General features: G+C 36.6%; 3 protein-coding genes across 3 annotated transcripts; all 3 read right to left on the bottom strand.

The window, feature by feature from the left end:
- Positions 1-472: 472 nt before the first annotated feature.
- LOC102687945 (olfactory receptor 52K1-like) lies at positions 473-12,564 on the bottom strand. The gene is made up of 4 exons (XM_069190792.1): positions 12,526-12,564; positions 11,023-12,028; positions 10,007-10,158; positions 473-781 (listed from the first exon to the last, which is right to left on the bottom strand). The coding sequence occupies exons 2-4, from the start codon at positions 11,987-11,989 to the stop codon at positions 473-475; spliced, it is 1,428 nt and encodes a 475-aa protein (XP_069046893.1). The 5' UTR covers positions 11,990-12,028; positions 12,526-12,564.
- A 1,004-nt stretch (positions 12,565-13,568) lies between these two features.
- On the bottom strand, positions 13,569-14,546 carry LOC102687744 (olfactory receptor 52K1-like). Its single transcript, XM_006627955.2, has one exon. The coding sequence runs from the start codon at positions 14,544-14,546 to the stop codon at positions 13,569-13,571; it is 978 nt and encodes a 325-aa protein (XP_006628018.2).
- A 3,567-nt stretch (positions 14,547-18,113) lies between these two features.
- On the bottom strand, positions 18,114-19,091 carry LOC102687540 (olfactory receptor 52E8-like). Its single transcript, XM_006627954.2, has one exon. It carries the CDS (start codon positions 19,089-19,091, stop codon positions 18,114-18,116), a length of 978 nt encoding a protein of 325 aa, XP_006628017.2.
- Positions 19,092-21,714: the final 2,623 nt, after the last annotated feature.

Below are 21,714 nucleotides of genomic sequence, written 5' to 3'. Positions count from 1 at the left end.
TTTGAAATAATAACACACATTGTTACACCGCAGAAATCCAGGGAGTAAGGCAGACAGGTTTCACAGATGTCTGCTCTTTATTGTGCATAACTCTTAACCGACACAGAACTGCAGAATCCTGCCAAGGCACCCAAGTGATATAAAGCGGTAACCCCCAAATCAAAAATGGGAGAATTTTTTGTATAATTTTTTCAAATTCGTCAATTTATCTTGATTTTTTATCCAAGCTAGTAGACACCTATGGTAGGGCCTACAGAAAGCTGTTTGGCAGGCATCCCCCCCAAAAAAAATTGAAGACAGAAAACAAAATCCGTGCTGTTTGTTTCTGTAGATTTTGTCTGCTGAGTGGACACATTAAGAGATAAAAGAAATTTGATTATTTACTCTTAATGCCAATGGGGTGAGCTTCAATTTAAGACTTAAACAAGGCTTCTGCTATGTTCCTGTCACACCCTCTGCAGCCAGAGGGCACTCATACTCTGTCCTGTCCCTTGTTTCCTGTGCTTTGCTGTCCTTCCGGTGTCTCTCTCTCTGGGGCTATATATTTCCAGGTCTCTAATTCACCTTGGCTCAGCATTGACGTTCGGATGTCTGAGACCCGCCTAGCACCAGGTCGCCGCTCCGTCCGTGGCCTGAAGGCATAGGTTTCTATATGGCATTTCCAGAACTCATTGCACTGCTGAGCCCGGGCTAAATCCCCTTTCTGCTGCTTCGCATCGGGTCTTTTTACACTCTCCTGCCATTCCACGGTTCGTCCCTTCCGACATCCGTGACAGTTCCGCTGAAGAGATATAACAAAAGGGGAGGAAATTCCAGGTTGAAACTGGCTCTGGGGGCCTGTATCAGTAAGGAGTAAATTACTGTGTCTGTTCCCTTATAGTACTCACAGAAAATCACAAAATAGTTGAAAGGTATGATCAGACTGAGATACACACTCACATAAAATCATTTTGGCACATATAACATTATAGTGGTCTACTGAAGCCCACATAACACTCTACCTATAATTTTGACAAAAAAACAACAACAATTGTTTCATCTTGAAAAATAATTGTTTTCTGATTTTGATATACTGTACTGTAGATATTTCTGATTCCAGACATCTGTTATCTAAATAAAATGTTGCTGTTACATTTAATAAATTAATAGTTAAATTTATTCTCTTCTTTGCAAATAATTGAAAAATAAAGGGCTTCATGTTTTCTGCACTGAATGAAAAGACTAGTTAAATTTGCACACCCATTCTTTAATGCCAAAACCCTTCTTAATTGCAGATAGTCGTTAATTTGTGTCCTTATTATCAAAATAAAACCATAATACAGAGTATAATACAAAAGTGCTTAGTTTATTTAAGTATGATAGAGCTATGATAGATAAAATGTATTTTTTTATGTGTAAAATGACCAGATATTTATCAGTCATTTAACAGTTTGCTTTTTCTTCACAGCTCTTGAATTCTGGTTTTCCTCTGACATTCTGCCTTCTGTGTTGCGTCTGCTAGTTCTCTTTATCCCTGCATAAGTGTTTTCGAGGAGCCCTGGTTTCCTAACACATTTTGAAAATGCTGTGCAGGTTGATTGATATCTCTTCACATGTGAGTGTGATGAGATCCACTGGAATCTCAGCCAGGGTACAGACCTGCTTTTTTGTGTTTTGCCAGATGTCTCAAAGCAGCCCTTTAAGTACAAAGTATTTAGTGAAAAATGGTAGTGGTAGCATTTAATGTCATCATGGAAATAATAGCTTCAAGTGTGACACAGATGATTTGGCTGTATGTAATAAATCCACAACTCTAAAGGAAGCACATACTGTATCTTAAACCATCGATTACAATGTACAAAAATTGTGAGCAAATTAAAATAAAGCTCAAGTTTGTTGTACAGTACCAGGTTGAAACAAGATTTAATCATGCTCAGTCACTGACTGTTGTAGAGCATAGAAAATGATCTGCCTGTTGTTTCTTGTTATTTAAATATTTTAACCTTTCAGCACTTCCTTTTTCCTGGAATGTGGTGTTTACTGGGTTACAGACTTGAGGGGGAAAAGAGGACTGATACAATTTACAAAGGAAACCCTTTAGTTTCCTTCTGCTGTATTCTAACGTCCACCTTCAGTCCCCTGTGTTTTCCCCGGGTGACGCAGCGTCTGCTGGCTGGCTACTTCTGGCTGAGTTAATTAGCACACATGGGCCAGTGCAGAATTGTAATGCTTTGTTACATTAAGTGTATCAAATTGGCAAATCTTACCAAAATGGAGACTTGTGTAACTGATAAACACAAGATGAGTCACCAATACATTTAAGTAATACAGCATGTTACCAAATAACATGTGAACTGTGACAAAAGGTTCCTAAAAATGTGCAGAGGCTTACAGGACTAATGAATCTATTAACTATGAAATTTATTAAATGCACCTTTTGCTACGTTTATGAAAAACCTTTATTTGCAAGGTGGGTTTGAATGGCCTCTTGTCACATATTACCTACTGTATATCTGCGTTTTAAAAATTTGGCTTCTGAACTTTCACACATTTATGTACATTTTGTCTTGACACAACTTAAAAATGTCACTCAGAAATCTATATGTTTATCTGTTTATCTGTCTGTTACAGATGCCTGCCGATGTATGCAATTGAAGTGTGTGTGAGCAGTATGCTAGAAAGTGAGAGTAAGTGCCTTTTTTCTTTGCTATATTTGAGCTTGTTTGACATGTTTGCTTTTTCTTGTCTTTTTTAACTGTACTGGTCAGAGTTGGAATATCCTCCTGGAAATCTGACAACATTTTTAAAGGTCAAAACACAGGCACAGGCACAAAAGTTTAGTTGATGTATTAGTTACTATAGAAAATTAAGTGTAGAAATAACTACATTTATCCATGATTTATCTTCACATGTTGGAGTGTAAATGTTGCTCAAAACTGAGAGAAGATTATCTTTTGGATTTTATATTAAGGGCTGGGCCATGTGGTTTTTAGATTGTTTTGAAATGATGAAGTGTTTTAGTTGCCACATTCCCACATCTAATGGAGGAGCACATTCACTGCCTTTAAAAATTAAGACAAGAGAATGGAGGTTCAGAGAACTAGTCAGGCTGCATCAGAGTCACCAGGCCAGACACCTGACTTGCTGGGTAGTAAGTCCAATACAAATGATCTGGTGCTAAAAGATCACACATACTTTACCCGAGCCTAATGGTGAATCATATCCAAACTCCGAATGGTAGATTCTTCAGGAGACAGACTTGTTGTAGTGATCATTTCTTTTTCTCCTACCAATAGCTCTGAGAAAAAATAGGCAGACATTGCACAGGCGAATGCTGAAGAAATATATAAAGAATTGCTGAGAATACAGAGTCTGAAGAGAGATTCTGTTGCTGAAAGAATGCAGGCTAATGTTGGAAAAGGTGGGGTCAAGCATTCCTCCTCTTAAAAACCCTGATGAAGGAGAGGATTAAGTATGTTAAGTGTAACCTCCTGTCTTATTTTAATCTGTCTTATTGCACAGGGTGTAACGTGAAATGTAGTTCAGGACACTATACAGACGGCATAATCTGGAAGTAAGTGGAGAAGGACAACAGGGAAAAGAGGTAGAGCAGTGGTTCTCAAACTTTTTGGACCAAGTACCACCCCCGATCAAACCAAAGCATTCAAGTACCACCTACAAGTCATCCTCTCATAGGAACCCCAGAAAATCTCATTGACCAACATGAGCACACGTGCACACACACACTCACAAACGCACATAATAAATATAATAATAATAAAAAACTTTATTTGATATACTGTAGCACCTTTTAAGGTGGCTTCTCAAAGTGCTTTACAGAATGACAACAGGAACAACAATTAAAAATAAACCAAAAAAAATCACCACTTCAGTGAGAGGGGTGAGCCTGTTTAGTTGAGCAAAGCAGATGTGAATTAATTGGTCTAGCCTTCATACAATTCACAACAATCTAACAGATTTTAGATCTTCAGGCATTTTCTTGACAGCCAAGGCCTTGCGTTGGATGCTGCAGTGCGTCCACTTTATATCTGGAACAACCTCTCTAATTCGTGAAACTACATCTTTGTGTCGGCTTGTCATTGCCCTAGCACCGTCTGTCCAAACTCTGACGCATTTTATCCGGTCTATGTAATTCTCTTCGATAAATTCATTCAGAAGCTGAAATATGTGCTCTCCTGTAGTTCTTGTTTGTAGCAGTTTACAGAACAGAAAGTCCTCATGGGAAGTTATCTCCAACTCATATCTTACGTAAATGAGTAAATTGGCTAAATCAGTTTATCACTGCAATTAGAGTCATCTAATTGCAGTGAAAAGACACTGCTCATCTTAACACGCTCTATCAGCGTACTTTGACTTATCTGCCATATCAATAATTCTGTGAGTGACTGCGTCTTTCGAAGGGGGCACCAGGTACAGATGCAGCCATTCAAAATGCGCGGGCGATACCGCATTATTTTGCGGTACGCTGTACGCAGTCTACCGCAAGCTACCGGTAAATACCGCGAGTTACCGTAAATTTTCCTATAATACGACAAGCAAAATAATAGTATTCGGAATTTCCGCAAGGTGGAGCTAATAAAGCTCAACCTCTCATGTTTGAGCTGTGGCCATCAAAGTCTTTAACGAAGATATTACTAATAGTATTAATAATGAATGACCTTGGACAAGCTGTAAGTGTAAACTCAAAGTATTGCCCTGGTCAACATTCTTTTTTTCATTGACCGTCTTTGTAAAAGTAACACCACAGCATTTCGCAATCACGCATTTGTTTCCAATCATGCAAAGTACAGTAATTTTTGAGAATCTATTCACCATGCCTTTCACATGCTCATAAAAGAGATTGATTTAGGACATAAACATATTCCGTATGAAAACTGTACTGTATACAGTATGTATATGTATATTTAATGTCTTAACTGTGCCCGTTTAAGTATTGAATATTCATATCTAATTTTACCACTGAAGGGAAATCTTAGTAGCTGAGCATAAAAAGAATAGGAGCATACTGCAACACGTGTGAAGGCCATAAACGATATTAATTTTGGAACATAAACATACAGTATATGGCTGGTCTCAGTACTTTAAAGAAAACACACACAAAACATGGTTTCATTATGACCAGAATCGGTCTTGAGATATTTTTAACTTGATTTACAGTATTTGAGAGGTATGTCTCAACACCGATACTACAGTGCGTTAATACTGCTCACGTATATGTTTCTAGGTTTATATTATGCATTTCATACGGTCAAATTACTTTTGAGCAACGTTATGCGTTTTAGTTTCGTTTTGTGCTGGGACTCTGCTTTTAACAATGTGGCCGTGGATTGATTAGAGATATCAAGTACATACAAGTCATTTTTTAAATATTGTAGTTTGTCTTGTAAAAATGTTACGAGTACATCATCTATCAACAATTACACAGGTTCTGTTTCCATATTGCGGATTTTGGTTACATAATATTATTTTCTAGATTTCACGTTGTGAATATATGATTTGGGCAAACAGAGCCGCAAAGAAGTACATTATAGGTTGTTGTTTTGTTTTTTTGCAGTTTTATCTAGAACAAGCGATGCTTAAACCTTTGTCTAATTCTTGTGAAACTATCCACACGACAGTTACAGTACCTAGGAGTTGACTTCAGTGATGTCACTGATGGGATGTTTCTAAAAATCCATCCTCTGTAAAACGTCTTCTCTATGTGTCCTGCATATGTATTCGACTCCCATGTCACATGGTCTGTGATTGAATCCCATGGAACTATGACTTTATTTTTTAACAAACATTTCTTTGAAAAAATGAAACATTTCCCTTGGTCAGAGATTAAATAAAACCTCACTCGCACCAAACAAATTTATATTTCTAAATATCACAACATGATCGAATTTAAGTCTTTTTAATAACAATGAATAGTCACCTATGCGTTACAAAATAAACATTTATATTGATTTGAATCGCGTTTTGATTTAAATCGTAAACGCGTGTTTAAATATATGTGTTTAAAAGCGATATACTGTATAAAAGCGCTGATTCTTATGGAGTGTGTTCCGCCGGGGATTCAAAAAAAAATCTTTTTTAATCGCGTATCTAAGGAAAATTGCAGTATAACTTTGTTCATGCACAAACAGTGGCATGTTACATTATAATTTGGGTGTCTCCTCTTGCCAGAAAGCTCTAAATTGCAACGTAAATTGCAAAAATGCACTTGGAATCTGTCCAAGCCCTCCTACGAAAATTATTTAAACTGCGACACTGATCATTCATCTCTAAATAAACTTTATTTTATATAGCGTTTTAAGCGAATAGGTAATTAGATTGCTCATAAACCTAATCGCTTTTTCTACATAAACACGTGATTGCTCTCTGAAAATGCTTTTCCTTTATATTTAGGCTCAGATTTCAGCTATAGATCATATTATTATAAACTTTCTTGGAAAAATGTATTTTATGTAAACCATGTTTGCTATTAATTCATTTAGGGCTAAAATACGTTCATTGTCTTCCAATCGAGTTGAGTTGACATTGGAAGCTTGCCACACCCGGACTGTTAAACCAACGCATTAGCATGTTAAAGCGATTCTATTTAGGAGCCCAGCTACCACTTAACACTGTACTTCCTACTTTGAAAATACCTGTGAAACCGGTTTAATTCGTCACAGCCAGCACTCCGGCAGAGAGGGGGTTGAGTAAAATAGAAGCAGGCGAGATTTCCAGCGAAAGACACCTCCCCCCCCCCTCAAAAACCCAGTAAGCAGTAATGCTTTTAGTTGAAAATCGATTTTGTTTATGATAAAGAGGATAAACTGGGATGGGAGGAGGGTTTGGTTTTGCATAAGGGGCGGGATTATGATAATTGGAGGAATTTGCGAGAGTATAATGGTTTGATATATTTGATTTTGTATTGTGGTCGTTATCTATGTTTTTGGTTGGTATTATGTTTATATGGTTGTTTTTGTTGGTTGGTTGTTATTATGGTTATTAATAATACGATCTATAGTTGAAATCTGAGCCTAAATAAAAAGAAAAAGCAAGTGATTAGGTTTATGAGCAATCTAATTACTTATTCGTTTAAAACGCAATATAAAATAAAGTTTATTATTAATTTGCTAGACAGAGCGGTTAACATTATTATGCATAAGACAAAGATAACGAAATCTGTGTACGCTGTAAGGTTTTTACTTCTTAAACTTTTAAAATACACGTTTCGAACAGAAAGAAAACTTCCTGGTACAGTACTGTATGTATAGCAAACCAGCACGTCTTTTTTCTCCAATCAGAGGGGTGTCAGATGGTGTCAGCCAATCACCATTCTGAAGCCCTACCATAATCTCTGGTATGGGGAGACCCCAGAATTCTGTCCCATAGTTTAGACAGATGATAGATACTTTTATTGATCCCGTGAGGGAAATAAAGTAAATCATTTTCATTTTAGGAAATTATTAAACGCTCGGTTAAAAGCAAAGGAGATTGTCTGTTATAGTGGACATAAAAACAAGAGTTCGCTGGCATTATATCCTAGAAGACACAGACCAGGAGAATGCTCACAGCGTAAAAGAAAATGTCAGATGAACTGGGCATTTGCCCAGTGTAGCTATAGTGGACATAAAAACAAGAGTTCACTGGCATTATATAATTACATGAATTACACGAATATAATTATATCTTATTAATTTCTTGAGATACGCGATTCTTTTAATACAGTCTTTGCTGTGCTCTAGAGGATCCTTGTGATATTTCGAGCTCTTGGTGAATGATAAGTGTCGCAGTTTAAATCATTTTCGTAGTTAGAAATTATGGAATGCTCTGTTAAAAGCAAGGGACTTTTTATGTCCGTTGCAGTTCTTTTGCAACATGAATATAATTATATCGTTATTATAATTTCTTGAGATACGCGATTCCATATTATATTCCCTTTTAATCAAATTCTAAAAGTATGCTTGTTGACTCCGGTATCACGTTAGTTAAAGACTTTGATGCTTAAAATGTTTAGGGAGAAATGGAATACTGGTGTGTATGTTTTCTTTAAAGTACCGAGACCAGCCATATACTGTATGTTTAAGTTCCAAAATTAATATCGTTTATGGACTTCACACGCGTTGCAGTATGCTCCTATTCTTTTTATGCTCAGGCACTAAGATTTCCCTTCAGAGGTAAAATTCCATATGAATATTCAATACCACAATAGACACAGTAAAGACGTTTACTGTAAATCTTTCTACGACAGACCAACGGACCATGAGTGCCCCTGTCGGTCAACCAATCACGTACCGTGGTACCCTGCATCATCTTGCGTCACGATGCGCGACGCCGTAGCTAATTACCTCCGGTACGTGTCTGTACCACGCACTTTGAATGGCTGCATCTGTAGAGCTGTTTAGCAGTTAAAAGAAATTATTTAATGTGCATGGGAGCAAAACACAGACACACAGTGTATTTTTCTCAAATTAACCTAGAACAGTTCTTAAATATTTTTCTGTTATCCATCACGCTTTCCTGTGCTTACAACATTGGCATTGTTCCAAACTCACACACATTCTCCTTCCTTCCTATTTGCTGGAGAAAACTTATACAATTGGTCACTTACAGTACATCCGTAGCATGCATTCCTATACAATGGTATAGAATTACATAATGGCTCCTGTGTCCCCTCAAGTATTAGCATGTGCTGTATCGTAGTACGTAGGCCTGCATATTTGACACAAACTAATTTGATTAAAATAGAAAATATGAAAACCATTCCAATTGTTCAGTGCACACAACAGATTCCCAGGGTCATGTGGATTACCACCTGGGGGTACCATATTTTGAGACATAGAGGATCAGGATGGAAGCAGGAGCAGGATGGGATGACAGACAGGGGGGCATGACGATGGTGTTCTGGTGATCGGGGGGCGTGGCGCAGGCAAACAAATCCAGACTGTCCAAGGGGGAAATCCGGTGTAGTCCAGAGTCCAGGAACTAGAGATCTATCCAAGAAAAGACACACAAGGTTACAAACCAGAACAGGGACAGGGAATAAAACCAGGGTAACAAGGCCAGGCACTCCGAGCCCCGGACTCAGCTGGTCAGGAGGCCGTGATGAAGCCTATGCTGACGGGTCTCTCCTGGCCCCAGCAGGGTTTCCTGGCGTCCATCTCCCATTGCTGAGCCAGAGCACCAGTCTTAAATAATGACCGACAAAACAGGGGACAGGTGCACGTAATAAAGTAAAGTACGAAATTGTCGGAGTGCCATTAAGAGGACATATTGTGGCTATCGTGACACGGACTGAAGCTTCAGAGGTTTGCCATGCTTGTAGTGGTACAATAAAAAAAAACACAGTGAAAAACCAGTATAGAAGGAAACAGGAAGTATGTGGGTAGAGATATCTAATTTTTGTCTGCAATTTAATTGTGTTCTAGTCAGAAGGAAAGAAAGGGATACAATATTTCCTAAAAATGAGCAAAGGCAAATGTAGGGTACTTTAAGTGTTGTAGAAACGTTCTCTATTGTGTTCAGTAATATTTATGTTCTCAATGATGGGAGGAAAAAAATGCTTTCTTCTGAAGTCTGGATAATATTCCACATAAAAGTATAATTGTCTTTCAAATTCATCCACTGTGTCTAATTAAAAATAGTTCTGAATCCTACCCCCAAATCAGCTAGTGATTTAGCAACTATCTTAACACACTGAATTGGCAGATGCACTGTATGTAGAGGAATTAATCACGACACTATACGGTATACTTTGCACTTTTATCCAGAGCAACTTACACTTGTACTCTATTATACAGCTAGGTGTTTTGCTGGAACAATGTAGGTAAAGTACTGTATCTTGTTCAAGAGGTAAACAGCTGTGTCTTAGCTGGAATTGGAACACACGACCTTCCAGTTACAGCATGGAATAAATCTTTACTTGATCCTGTGGTGAAGACTACAGTATATGGTCACAGTGAGTCTTCACATTTTAAAGCCATGCAAGTGTAGCGCATACGGCCAGCCTTGCAGGTTGTGCGAGCCGGCTTACCAGCGCGGTGACGTCACCGCCCTTCCCAGTGAATAGCAGGGACCGCAGCCGGTGGGCAGACTGGAGATTTCCCCTTAGCTCAAGTGGCTGGGTCCCTGTTGAGTGACTCCGAAGGCCCGGGTTCGAGTCCCCATCAGTTGTGGGGGGCCGACCTGAGGAAGCAGCGGCGAGGGCGCATACCCAAGTGAACCCGAGAGCGCTACACAACATATTTTTCCTCTCATGGCAAATACTAACATTGATTGTAGGAATTAAAATGTCCTTATGAATGACTATGTGAAAGTCAGAACACTTACAGATTCAATTACAATTACAATCAATTATAATTTACAATGTTCATCTGAAAACTTTAGATTCTACAAGCAAGTCCTTGACACATTATTAAAGGTTATACAACTGACTTGTATGGTCTGTATCCATCCCTGATCTTATGAGCAACTTTCTTTGTTTTTTTTTTTATATGAAATGACAAAAATAAAGGGAAAAGCCAATTTTGTAACAGGAATTTTAAAGCAGTAAAAACATTTTTATGAATTAATGTATAGAGCAGTAATAACATCCAAAAGTTCACGTAATTTTATATAATTCACTTGGCAGGTACAGTACAGTAGGAATAATATATTCTCATTAAAAAAATATTAATGCACAATTTTTATTTTTTATAATGGATTCCAGATTCAGTATAATACAATAAACTGTTTTTTTTACATATAAATAGGCATAAAATGTATCTGTTTTATGACATGAATACTGTAAATACTACTCTAGATTTGTATGATAGTGAAAAGTTTGGAAAGGAAAGGAAATCATAATTAAACAAATATTTATACCATTTTCACTTTATTGAAAGATTAAGTGGCAAACTGTAGAACAAAGCATAGTATGTACAGTAAGATTATAAGCATAAAGAAGGAAGGAAGGAGAAAAAGTCTCAAATCATTTAATTTCACTTACAGTATGTTTTAATGAAAACTTAGAGACTTACATTCTCACAATAAATTATTTTCGAGTTACACTTGACACTTTAACCGAGAATGGAGTGACCTTCATATTTTTGGGTATTTTTATTATATGTTTCCATATCTCCTTTGTCCTGAAGCCATAAATAATTGGATGAAAACAGCTGGGAAAAACTAGATACATTAAACTCAAGAAGGCACGGATATTAGGAGGCATTGCATTGCCAATCAGATATGAAATAGTAGCTAATATATAATACATGTAAGATGAGCACAAGACTATTAAATGGGTAGTGCAGGTATGGATTGCTTTACGGGATGACTTCCCAGAGTCTTTTAAAAAAACAGAAGCAAAGATTTTGACATAAGATACAACAACTAAAATCCAGTCAAAAATTGTTAGAAAAATAATTATTAACAGTCCTACAATGCCATTGATTGTAGTGTCTCCACAGGCCAGTCCCATCATGGCCATATGCTCACAGAAGCAACGATCCATGACATTTGAGTTACAGTAAGAGAGATTGCCATCAAGGAAAGAAATAACCACAAAGGAAAAAGCACTTCTGATAAAAGATGCACAAAAAAATTTCAGGCAATTAGAAGTGTTTATATAATCACTATAGTGCAGTGGAAAGCATACGGCGACACAGCGATCTACAGCCATCAGGAGGAGAATGGATGACTGGAATGAACCAGTGAAGTTAATAAAAAACATTTGGACCAGACACTCCAACAGAGAAATACCATTCCAGTTAAATAAAAAGCTTATCAACATTCTTGGCATGAAAGACACGGTCAGAAACAGGTTGACAACGGATGTGACACCTATTAAAACACACATCGGAGAGTGTAAACTCCTTTGTGTCTTAACAACAAATATCAAAATTGAATTGGCCACAACAGACAAGGCAAACATCAGGAAGAAAGGGAAAAAAAGCAGCCATCTGTGTTCGTTAAGTGGTGAAAACCCAATTAAAACAAATTTTGTGTGAGAAAAGTTTCCAACTTGGTATTCCTGCATGTTGATTCCAGTCCTGAAGTTTTAAAGTATCACATTCATCTGTGAATAAATGAAAAGAGTGATCTGTGACAAATTGATATTATGTAAAAAAATCTAAGTCTATTACCACCTTACATCTTGAAACGAGCAGCAGTGACACAATATCTCAATATACAAATGAACTCAATGAACCCATATGAACATTAAAACTGTAAAAAAAACATTTATATATTCACTTTTTCCTGACCATTGCTTGTTTCACTGACTTTACTGGGATCATGGTGGACATAATAACACACCACCACACATTACATTAACAGGTTTTGAATATACTAACATCAGTTACAACATAACTAGATAAGTGATACAATACCATTAGTGAGCAAAGTGTATTTCATAAGAGCTCAGCAAAGAACGTATCAAACAGACAAAACAAAGAATAAATCAAATAAGATAGTATTGCCACCTGCAAATTAAACCTACTGTAGTAAGACAAACTTTGTTGAATAGCCACAACAGCAGTAACAATGTTCATGACAGAGAGTAATACAACTCACTCTTTCACAAAGAAGCCTTCTTGTGTCTCTTGTTTTTGATCATATTTTAATCCAGCATAGTTTTGTAAGACTACTCTTAAATCCCTTTCCCATATTCCCCTGATGAAGTACTAGCATGGTGTAAAAATAATCCTTAACAGTAATACAGGTAATATTTCTTAGGTCACCAAGGTAAGGCCTCACAGGACCAAGACACAAAAACACAGGCCTACAGCCTGCATGTTAATCAATCTATACAGAAAGTAATTATAATGATAAACAAACTAGCATCCCATCAATGAGAGCCACTGGGTACCTGACAATAGCATCTAGTTTGGTGACTATAAACCATTTTTTAAATGTGTATACTGTAGGAGCAAGTCCTAGCCTTACATCTTAAAGGTTGAGTGTGATGAGTTTTGAATAAGACTGGTGTACAGTGGATCTCACTTTCTGAGCTGCTTCAGTTAAAGTGCATCCCCAGTCACAGGTCAGAGGTCACCAACGTCTACCAGGAGATTGGTGTAGTCTCCCCAGTATTCTTATAGTTTTTTGAGTGGCTTAAGGAAGAAAGGTGCTCGTTATTTCCAGAGAGAAACAGTGTTCTATTGCTTCACATATTGCCCACAATTGATTAAAGCCACTGCCTGAGACTCTCATGGACATTTTTGCAAACCAGGACATAGACTACTCTGACATACTCTGACATGTTCACCTGAGTACCCCAAAAGGGGAAATATAACAACAACTGGCTATTTTTCCTGGAAGTAGCTAAGCTAACAATAGTGAAGTGCAGGAAGAATAGGGAGACATGAATACTGTAGATACTACTGTAGGTTTGTATGATAGATTGAAGTTTTGAAAATGTAATCATAATTAAATAAATGAGTATACAATTTTCACTTTATTGAAAATTTAAATGAAAAACAGAAGAACAAATCATAATGTATACAGTAAGATTAAAGCATAAAGAAGGAAAATATTGTTTCAGATCATTTTTATTTAAAAACACTTATATTTTTAATAAAAAATGAGATACTTACATTCTTACAATAAATTATTTTTTAAGTTACATTTGACACTTTAACCGAGAATGGAGTGATCTTGATATTTCTTAGTAAATTTATTATATGTTCCCATATCTCCTTTGTCCTGAAGCCATAAATAATTGGATGAAAACAGCTGGGAAAAAGTAGATACATTAAACTCAAGAAGACACGAACGTTAGGAGACATTACATTGCCAATCCTATATGAAACAGTGGATAATACAACATACATGTAAGATAAGCACAAAACTATTAAATGGGTAGTACAGGTATGGATTGCTTTACGGGATGACTTCCCAGAGTCTTTTAAAAAAACAGAAATAAAGATTTTGACATAAGATACCATGACTAATATCCAGTCCAGAATTGTTATGAAAATAATTATTAACAGTCCTACAATGCCATTGATTGCTGTGCTTCCACAGGCCAGTCCCACCAGGGCCATATGCTCACAGAAGCAATGATCGATGACATTTGAGTTACAGTAAGAGAGCCTGCCATCAAGGAAACAAAGGACCACAAAGCAAAAAGCACTTCTGATAAAAGATGCACAAAAAAATTTCAGGCAATTAGAAGTGTTTATATAATCACTATAGTGCAATGGAATGCATATGGCAACATAGCGATCTACAGCCATCAGGAGGAGAATGGATGACTGGAATGAACCAGTGAAGTTAATAAAAAACATTTGGGTCAGACAACCGGTCAGTGAAATATCATTCCAGTTAAATAAAAAACTTAACAACATTCTAGGGATGAAAGACGTGGTCAGAAACAGGTTGACAACGGATGTGACACCAATTAAAACACACATCGGAGAGTGTAAACTTCTTTGTTTCTTGATAACAAATATCAAAATTGAATTGGCTGCAACAGACAAGGCAAACATCAGGAAGAAAGGGAAGAAAAGCAGCCATCTCTGTTCATTAAGTGTTGAAAACCCAATTAAAAAAAAATTTGTGTGAGAAAAGTTTTCACCTTGGAATCCCTGCATGTTGATTCCAGTTTTCAAATATCACATTTATCTGGTAATAAATGAAAAAAGTGATTAGTCATAAAAAGGACTATGTAATAAAATCAAGGTCTAATACCACCTTACATCTTGAAATGAGCAGCAGTGACACAATATCTCAATACACAAATGAACCGAATAAACCCATATGAACCTTAAAATATTAACACGAGTTACAACATAACTAGATAAGTGATACAATACCATTAGTGAGCAAACAGTACTTCATTAGAGCTCAAAAAAGAATATATCAAACAGACAAAACAAATAATAAATCAAACAACATATTATTGCCACCTGCAAATTAAACCTACAGTAGTAAGACAAACTTCATGGAATAGCCACAACATCAGTAACAATGTTCATGACAGAGAGTAATACAACTCACTCTTTCACAAAGAAGCCTTCTTGTGTCTCTTGTTTTTGATCATATTTTAATCCAGCATAGTCTTGTAAGACTGCTCTTAAATCCCTTTCCCATATTCCCCTGATGAAGTACTAGCATGGTGTAAAAATAATCCTTAACAGTAATACAGGTGATATTTCTTAGGTCACCAAGGTAAGGCCTCACAGGACCAAGATACAAAAACACAAGCCTACAACCTACATGTTAATCAATCTATACAGAAAGTAATTATAATGATAATCAAACTAGCATCCCATCAATGAGAGCCACTGGGTACCTGACAATAGCATCTAGTTTGGTGGCTATAAACCATTTTTTAAACTTGCATACTGTAAGTCCTAGCCTTACATCTTAAAGGTAAAGAGTGATGAATTTTGATTAAGACTGTTGTACAGTGGATCTCACTTTCTGAGCCGCTTCAATTAAAGTGCATCCCCAGTCACAGGTCAGAGGTCACAAACGTCTACTAGGAAATTGGTGTAGTCTCCCCAGTATTGAAGTTGTTTGAATAATTTAATGAAGAAAAGTGCTTCTTTTTTTCCAGAGAGAAACAGTGTTCTATTGCTTCACATATTGCCCGCAATTGATTAAAGCCACTGCCTGAGACTCTCATGGACATTTTTGCAAACCATGACATAGAGTACTCTGACACTCTGCAGCCAGAGGGCACTCCTACTCTACCCTGTCCCTAGTTTCCTGTGCTTTGCTCTCCTTCCGGTGTCTCTCTTTCTGGGGCTATATATTTCCTAGTCACTCTTTCCTCTTCGCTCAGCATTGATGTTCAGATGTCCTGAGACCCGCCTAGCACCAGGTCCCCCCACGTCACTGCCTGAGGGCATAGGTTCCTATACGACTCCTGAACTGCTGAGCTCGGGCTAACCCTCGTCCCGCTGCTACGCATAGGGTCTTTTTCTGCTCTCTTGCCTCTCCACGGTTCGTCCCTTCCGACAACCGTGACAGAATGCTGAGCCACCTACTGACCCCGTGAGCGGCGCATTTTTGTCTTCCCGCAGTTTTTTTTCTCTGAGCTTTTTTTTTGCAGTTCTCCTATTCTATTGCGGGATGCTTCTCTCAGCATCCGTGCCTGTGAGCGGGTCTTGTGCCTGGCTTTCCCCGGGTTGTCCACTCTGATATCAGTGATGTTGAGCTTTGTTCGTTGGATCGAAAGTTGTCAGTATTCAGTCTGCACTCATTTCATTATAACCACATTTAGTGAATGGCTGATATAAAAAATGGATGAGTTTCACAAATATAAGTTTTCATCACTGTCTGAGTTATTTTATAATTTGTATTAACTCCTACTTAATAATAATTAATATTAATATAATTAATATTGCTATAATGTTAACATTAAATAGTAATATTAATATTAATAGTCTTTTTATTTTCCTAACATCCACAGTATAATGGGGATATCTACAGTATAATAATCCATTAGCAAATCAAATTACTCATTCACTTCATCCACTTTCAATAACTCCTGTGTCTTTGGACTGTGGAAGGAAAATACATATACATCTACAGTATTTTATTTCCTAAAGATTGTTAAATCTATTATTATATATTTTCTGTAATTCTATATGTTTTAAAAAATAGTGTTTTCACGTCAAATATGCTACATCTGAAAAAGCCATGATTTGATTCTTGTGTAAACATAAGGACACAGCAGATTCATCAGACCCACTGATCCTCACCAACTTCTACAGATGTACGGTGGAGAGCCAGCTGCATCACAGTCTGGTACGGCAACTGCACCGCATCCGACCGTAAGGCACTACAGCGGGTGGTCAAAACTGCCCAACACATCATCGGCAGTGCCTTACCATCCATCCAGGAAATCTACAACACCAGGAGTCTGAAAAAAGCCACCAAAATTATGTCTGACCCCACTCACCCCCGTCATAACTTGATTGTTCCCCTACCATCTGGCAGAAGGTTCCGGTCACTCCAGTCGCACACAACTAGACTCCAAAATAGCTTCTTCCCCAGAGCTGTCAAGTTGGTGACGCCCCCACTCCCTCCCACCATATTATGATCTCTCCTAACGTCCTCCTGTACCCACAATGACTGTACTCCTACACCACCACACACACATGTAAGCCGAAATTGTACTGTCCCCTCGATAGCCCAGTAAAATTGTAACAGGCATAATAATATTTAATATTAATTAACCATACTACTTTTAACCACACTATTTTTTGCACTGTTCCAAAATTACCTTGCACTGTTTTTGTCCTGTTATATTTTCTCTGTTTGTGGAATTTTGCACAGTTTTGATTACTTGATTACATGTTATTTATGTTATGTTATTACATGTTACTGTTATTGCTATTGTGTTACTGTCTATTGTCTTATCTTCTGTCCTATTTATATACTGCACCTGAGTGACTACTGAGAAACACTTTTCATTATACTATGCACCTGTGTAAGTTTAATGACCATAAAGTTGAATTGAATTTAATTTACTGTATTTCCAGTTAACAGTCACATTAATAACATTTCAGAAGTGTTCTCTGACTTAGCAGAGTTTCTCTGTCTCTCTGATACACAGACAAAGGAGATTAATAAACCTTTTAAAGCTAGTCTTTATTTGTAGATGATTTCTGGTAATTACCCAGGATATTTAATTAATGTTAAAGAAAACATTTGGTTAAGTGTTTCAGTCTGTGATTGTGTTTATATTTTAAAAATAAATATTTATGTGTTGGCCAGTGATATTCCTGAAGAACCATATATTTCAGATTTCACTTAATTCATAAATTAATATATATATATGCAACAATGTACAGGGATAACTTAAGTACTTTAGTCAGGACTGTGGCTCTTTGGGGCCATAACCAGCCACTCTAGACCTATTAAAAAAACAATTTATACAGTTTTCCAGTCAAGGAACTTGAAAGGCACACAATAAAAAAAGATTCCGGCTGTACAGTAAATGCAAGACCCTCTAACAGGAGCAATTTTATAAAATTTTGGTTTGCATGCTTGATCCTAATTTCAATTTCTCTAACAATTTCTGAATGCATGCACTTTCTCTAACAATTTCTGCATGCATTAATTTTTGAAAAAAAAACTTTGTATCAAAATTTCATGTTAAATCACTGCCATTAATGATATTAATAATATCCTAAATTCCTCCTAACTTATTTACTTATTACACTTGACACTGTTACAGAGGAATGAATAATTTTTGGACTTTGAAACAATTTCAACAGCTGTTCTCTTATCTCTTTTGTTCTGATGCCATAAATAAATGGATTGAAACAACAGGGAAGAAACATATACATTATACTGATCAGGACACGTACATTGGGAGAGAGTGAATTCCTGATCCTGTAAGACAGGAATGCTGTCATGGTACAAGTATAAGTTACACACATAACGATTATATGGGTAGTACAAGTATGGATTGCTTTTCTTGAAGACTTTCCTGATTTAAATACAGAGTAGAAAATTTTGACATATGAAACAACAATACAAATACAGTCAACAGTTATTATGCAGAAAACTGCTACCAGCCCAAAAACACTATTTAATACTGTGCTTCCACAGGCCAAACTTACCAGGGCCATGTGTTCACAGAAACAGTGATCAATGAGATTTGAGGAGCAGTAAGGGAGATTACCAGCAAGAATGACAACAATCACAACAAATATGCCGTTCCTGACAACAGTTGCCACAATAAATTTAATAGAATTAGGAATGTTCATGTAGTCGTTATAGCGCAGAGGAATGCATATGGCAGCATACCGATCCAGAGCCATGCAAAGGAGAATGGATGTTTGGAACGAGCCAACAAAATGAATGAAAAACATTTGGACCAGACATCCCAGTAGAGAAATACTATCCCAGTTAAATAGGAAGCCTAACAGCATTTTAGGGATGAAAACTGTTGGCATACCCAGGTCTACACATGCCATGGCACCTATCAAAACACACATTGGAGAGTGTAAACTCCTCTGTGTTTTAATAACAAATATTAGAACTGAATTAGCAAATGTAGACAACATGAACATCAGTACGAAAGGGAAGAACAGGAGCCATCGCTGGTCTTCAAGTCCATAAAATCCAGTAAAAAAAAAATCAGTGTGGGAAAAATTTCCACCTTGATATTGTTGCATCTCTGCTGTGTTTTCAGTGCTGGAGATTCCAAATAAAACATTCACCTAAAAATCAGAGAACATTTTAATTATTATTACTATGATTTTATACAGTATATGAATTACATCAAAGTAAACAGTATTCAGGACTAAACGTTTAGTGTTTTTTTCATTTCGTCAGAATTATTTTAGAAATTCTAATGAAATGAAAAGGACAATGGTCTGTCACATATTTAGAATGCTAAATAAATATAATAGAAAATCATAGCAAATCATTTATTTATATCATTAAGCTTTGAAAAACTGTTAGAGTGTTTTAAATCATTATTGAAACACAAATGAAAAGATATTGCAAAGTAAAATAACCCCATCAGTTTACATACTTTCAGTATAATTTTGACCCTAGATACTTATAACATACTGTATATAATGAGGGTGAAGAGGGAAAAAATAAATGATAACTCCAATATTGTTGGTAATAGTGTATACGAGTTCCAGTGTTTCTGTGAAATAATGTTAACCCCAACATCAATAACAATTTTAACGACAGCTTACCATGTAAAAAGAAAACCCTTCTTCTGTCTCTTGTCTTTGATTGTGTTTTAATCCAGCTCTTGCAAAAGCAACTCTTAAATCCCTTTCCATGAATCCCCTGATGAGGTACTAGCCTGGTGTTAAAAATAATCCTCAATAATAATACCTGAGATGACAGTTCTTAAGTCACCAGATTAGACCTTACATGAACAGCACACAGAAACACCGGACAGCAATCGAAAAGTTACACAGTGAATTCAGAAAGAAATTACCACCTTAGTAGGAGCCATTAATTCCAATTCAAATTATAAAATTATTTTAGTTTTTAGACTGAGTCTTACAGTATAGAAGTTGAGCAAGTGAGTGTCGATTAGAACACTTAACTAAAGCTCCATGAATTGAATTGCAACATCTTTTAGAGGTCAAAGTAGTAAGGCCTACTGGTGGATTAGAATAACCTCTCCACATCTCTTACAATTCTCTCAGACCCCACATGACCTAACATGAACAGTACAAAGATTTACAGGAGCATAAACTTTATGTCTGTTGAGAAAGACCTTTGCTGAAGATCTTACTGTATTGTGAATGCAGACAGATGTCCATTTCTTACAGAGGGTTGTTAGAAAAATAGACCTAAGGAAATCTTTTATTCCTAATATCTGCACTGATGATCTTATTACAGACAAATGTATTCCTAAAATAAAATAATGAATTAAAAAAAATAAAATAACCGAAATAAATATTGGCGCCCCTCCATTCAGCTCTCTGCGTGGAGTTTGTATGTTCTCCTAATGATTGTGTGGCTTTCCTCTGGGTGCTCCAGTTGCCTCCCACAGTCCAGACATACTATTAGACATTCTGTGAAGACTGGTCTTTAGTGAGTGTGTGCATGTCTGTGTGTGTTCAAGGTGTATCTTGTCTTGCACCTGTAATTTGTTAGGATAGGCTTTGGACTCAGTATTGGATAATGCAGTTAGAAAATGGAAGGACAGATGGAATAAATATTGGTGTTTTAGTCTATAACATTTTAAAACTAACGGTGATCACAATGGACACAACCACAATTTCTCAACCCAAAGCAAATTTTACTGTAAAGTACTGTAAGATCACCTAATTTCACGTATTTATCACTGTGTATAGATGTCTGAGCATGTAACGTTCCTTGACCTAGTAGGCATCTGTCTGATTGCTTAAAGTCAATCTTCTTGATTTGCACCTCCTAGGAGATATGCATTCACCTGGTCAGGTGAATACAAAGTTCTAACAGTATGCATTAAAGTGTCTTTTCCACAGAATCCCTTATTACCCCAGTGAGAATCAGAAGCTGTTTTCTATACAGGGAAATTGTTTGGGGGGCTGTCATCTCTTGCTGCGGAATCTGGAAAAGAATGAGTTTTTTATTAGAAGAATTATTATTGCCTCTCCATACTACACAGTGCATCGAAGCAGAAAAAATACACAGAAAATACAGTATTTGTGACATTTCAATAATAATAGGAAGAAATTAGAAGTGTTCATGTAGTCATTATAGCGAAGCAGAATACATATGGCAGCATACCGATCCAGAGCCATCCAGAGGAGAATGGATGTTTGGAACGAGCCAACAAAATGAATTAAAGATATTTGCACCAAACATCCCAGTAGAGAAACACCATTCCAGTTAAATAAGAAGCTTAACAGCATTTTAGAGATGAAAATAGTTGGCAGACCCAGGTCTACACATGCCATGGCTCCTATTAAAATGCACAACCGAGAGTGTAAACTTCTCTGTGCTTTAATAACATAAATAAGAATTGAATTAAAAACAGTAGACAGCAGGAACATCAGAAAGAAACGGGAAAAAAATAGAGGCCACCAGTTCATAAATTCAAATGAAGAGAAATTCAGTGTGGGAAAAATCTCCACCTTGATATCCCTGCATCCCTGCTGCAATTTTAGTGCTGTAGTCCCTAAATAACACATTCCCCTTTGAAATCAGAGAACAATTGATATGTAAATACCATTTCCATTAATTATTATAATATTATTTTATATATTTTATATTCCAATTTCTATACTACATTATTTGCAAAACATTAAACAATGTACATCTGAGACTTAATATGTAAGA

The sequence above is a fragment of the Lepisosteus oculatus genome, chromosome 5 (genome assembly GCF_040954835.1).
Source record: "Lepisosteus oculatus isolate fLepOcu1 chromosome 5, fLepOcu1.hap2, whole genome shotgun sequence".
NCBI lineage: Eukaryota > Metazoa > Chordata > Actinopteri > Semionotiformes > Lepisosteidae > Lepisosteus > Lepisosteus oculatus.
This window is presented reverse-complemented; position numbering and strand designations above follow the sequence as displayed.

What these genes read in the sequence shown, in the direction of transcription:
- LOC102687945 (XM_069190792.1), bottom strand. Translation starts at nt 11,989, where the DNA reads ATGCAGGAATACCAAGTTGGAAACTTTTCTCACACAAAATTTGTTTTA. An exon ending in ATTCTCGGTTAAAGTGTCAA is followed by an intron (nt 10,159 to 11,022) that starts GTGTAACTCGAA and finishes CTGCTTCCTCAG; the next exon opens with GTCGGCCCCCCACAACTGAT. An exon ending in GCGGTGACGTCACCGCGCTG is followed by an intron (nt 782 to 10,006) that starts GTAAGCCGGCTC and finishes ATATCTCTTCAG; the next exon opens with CGGAACTGTCACGGATGTCG.
- LOC102687744 (XM_006627955.2), bottom strand. Translation starts at nt 14,546, where the DNA reads ATGCAGGGATTCCAAGGTGAAAACTTTTCTCACACAAATTTTTTTTTA.
- LOC102687540 (XM_006627954.2), bottom strand. Translation starts at nt 19,091, where the DNA reads ATGCAACAATATCAAGGTGGAAATTTTTCCCACACTGATTTTTTTTTT.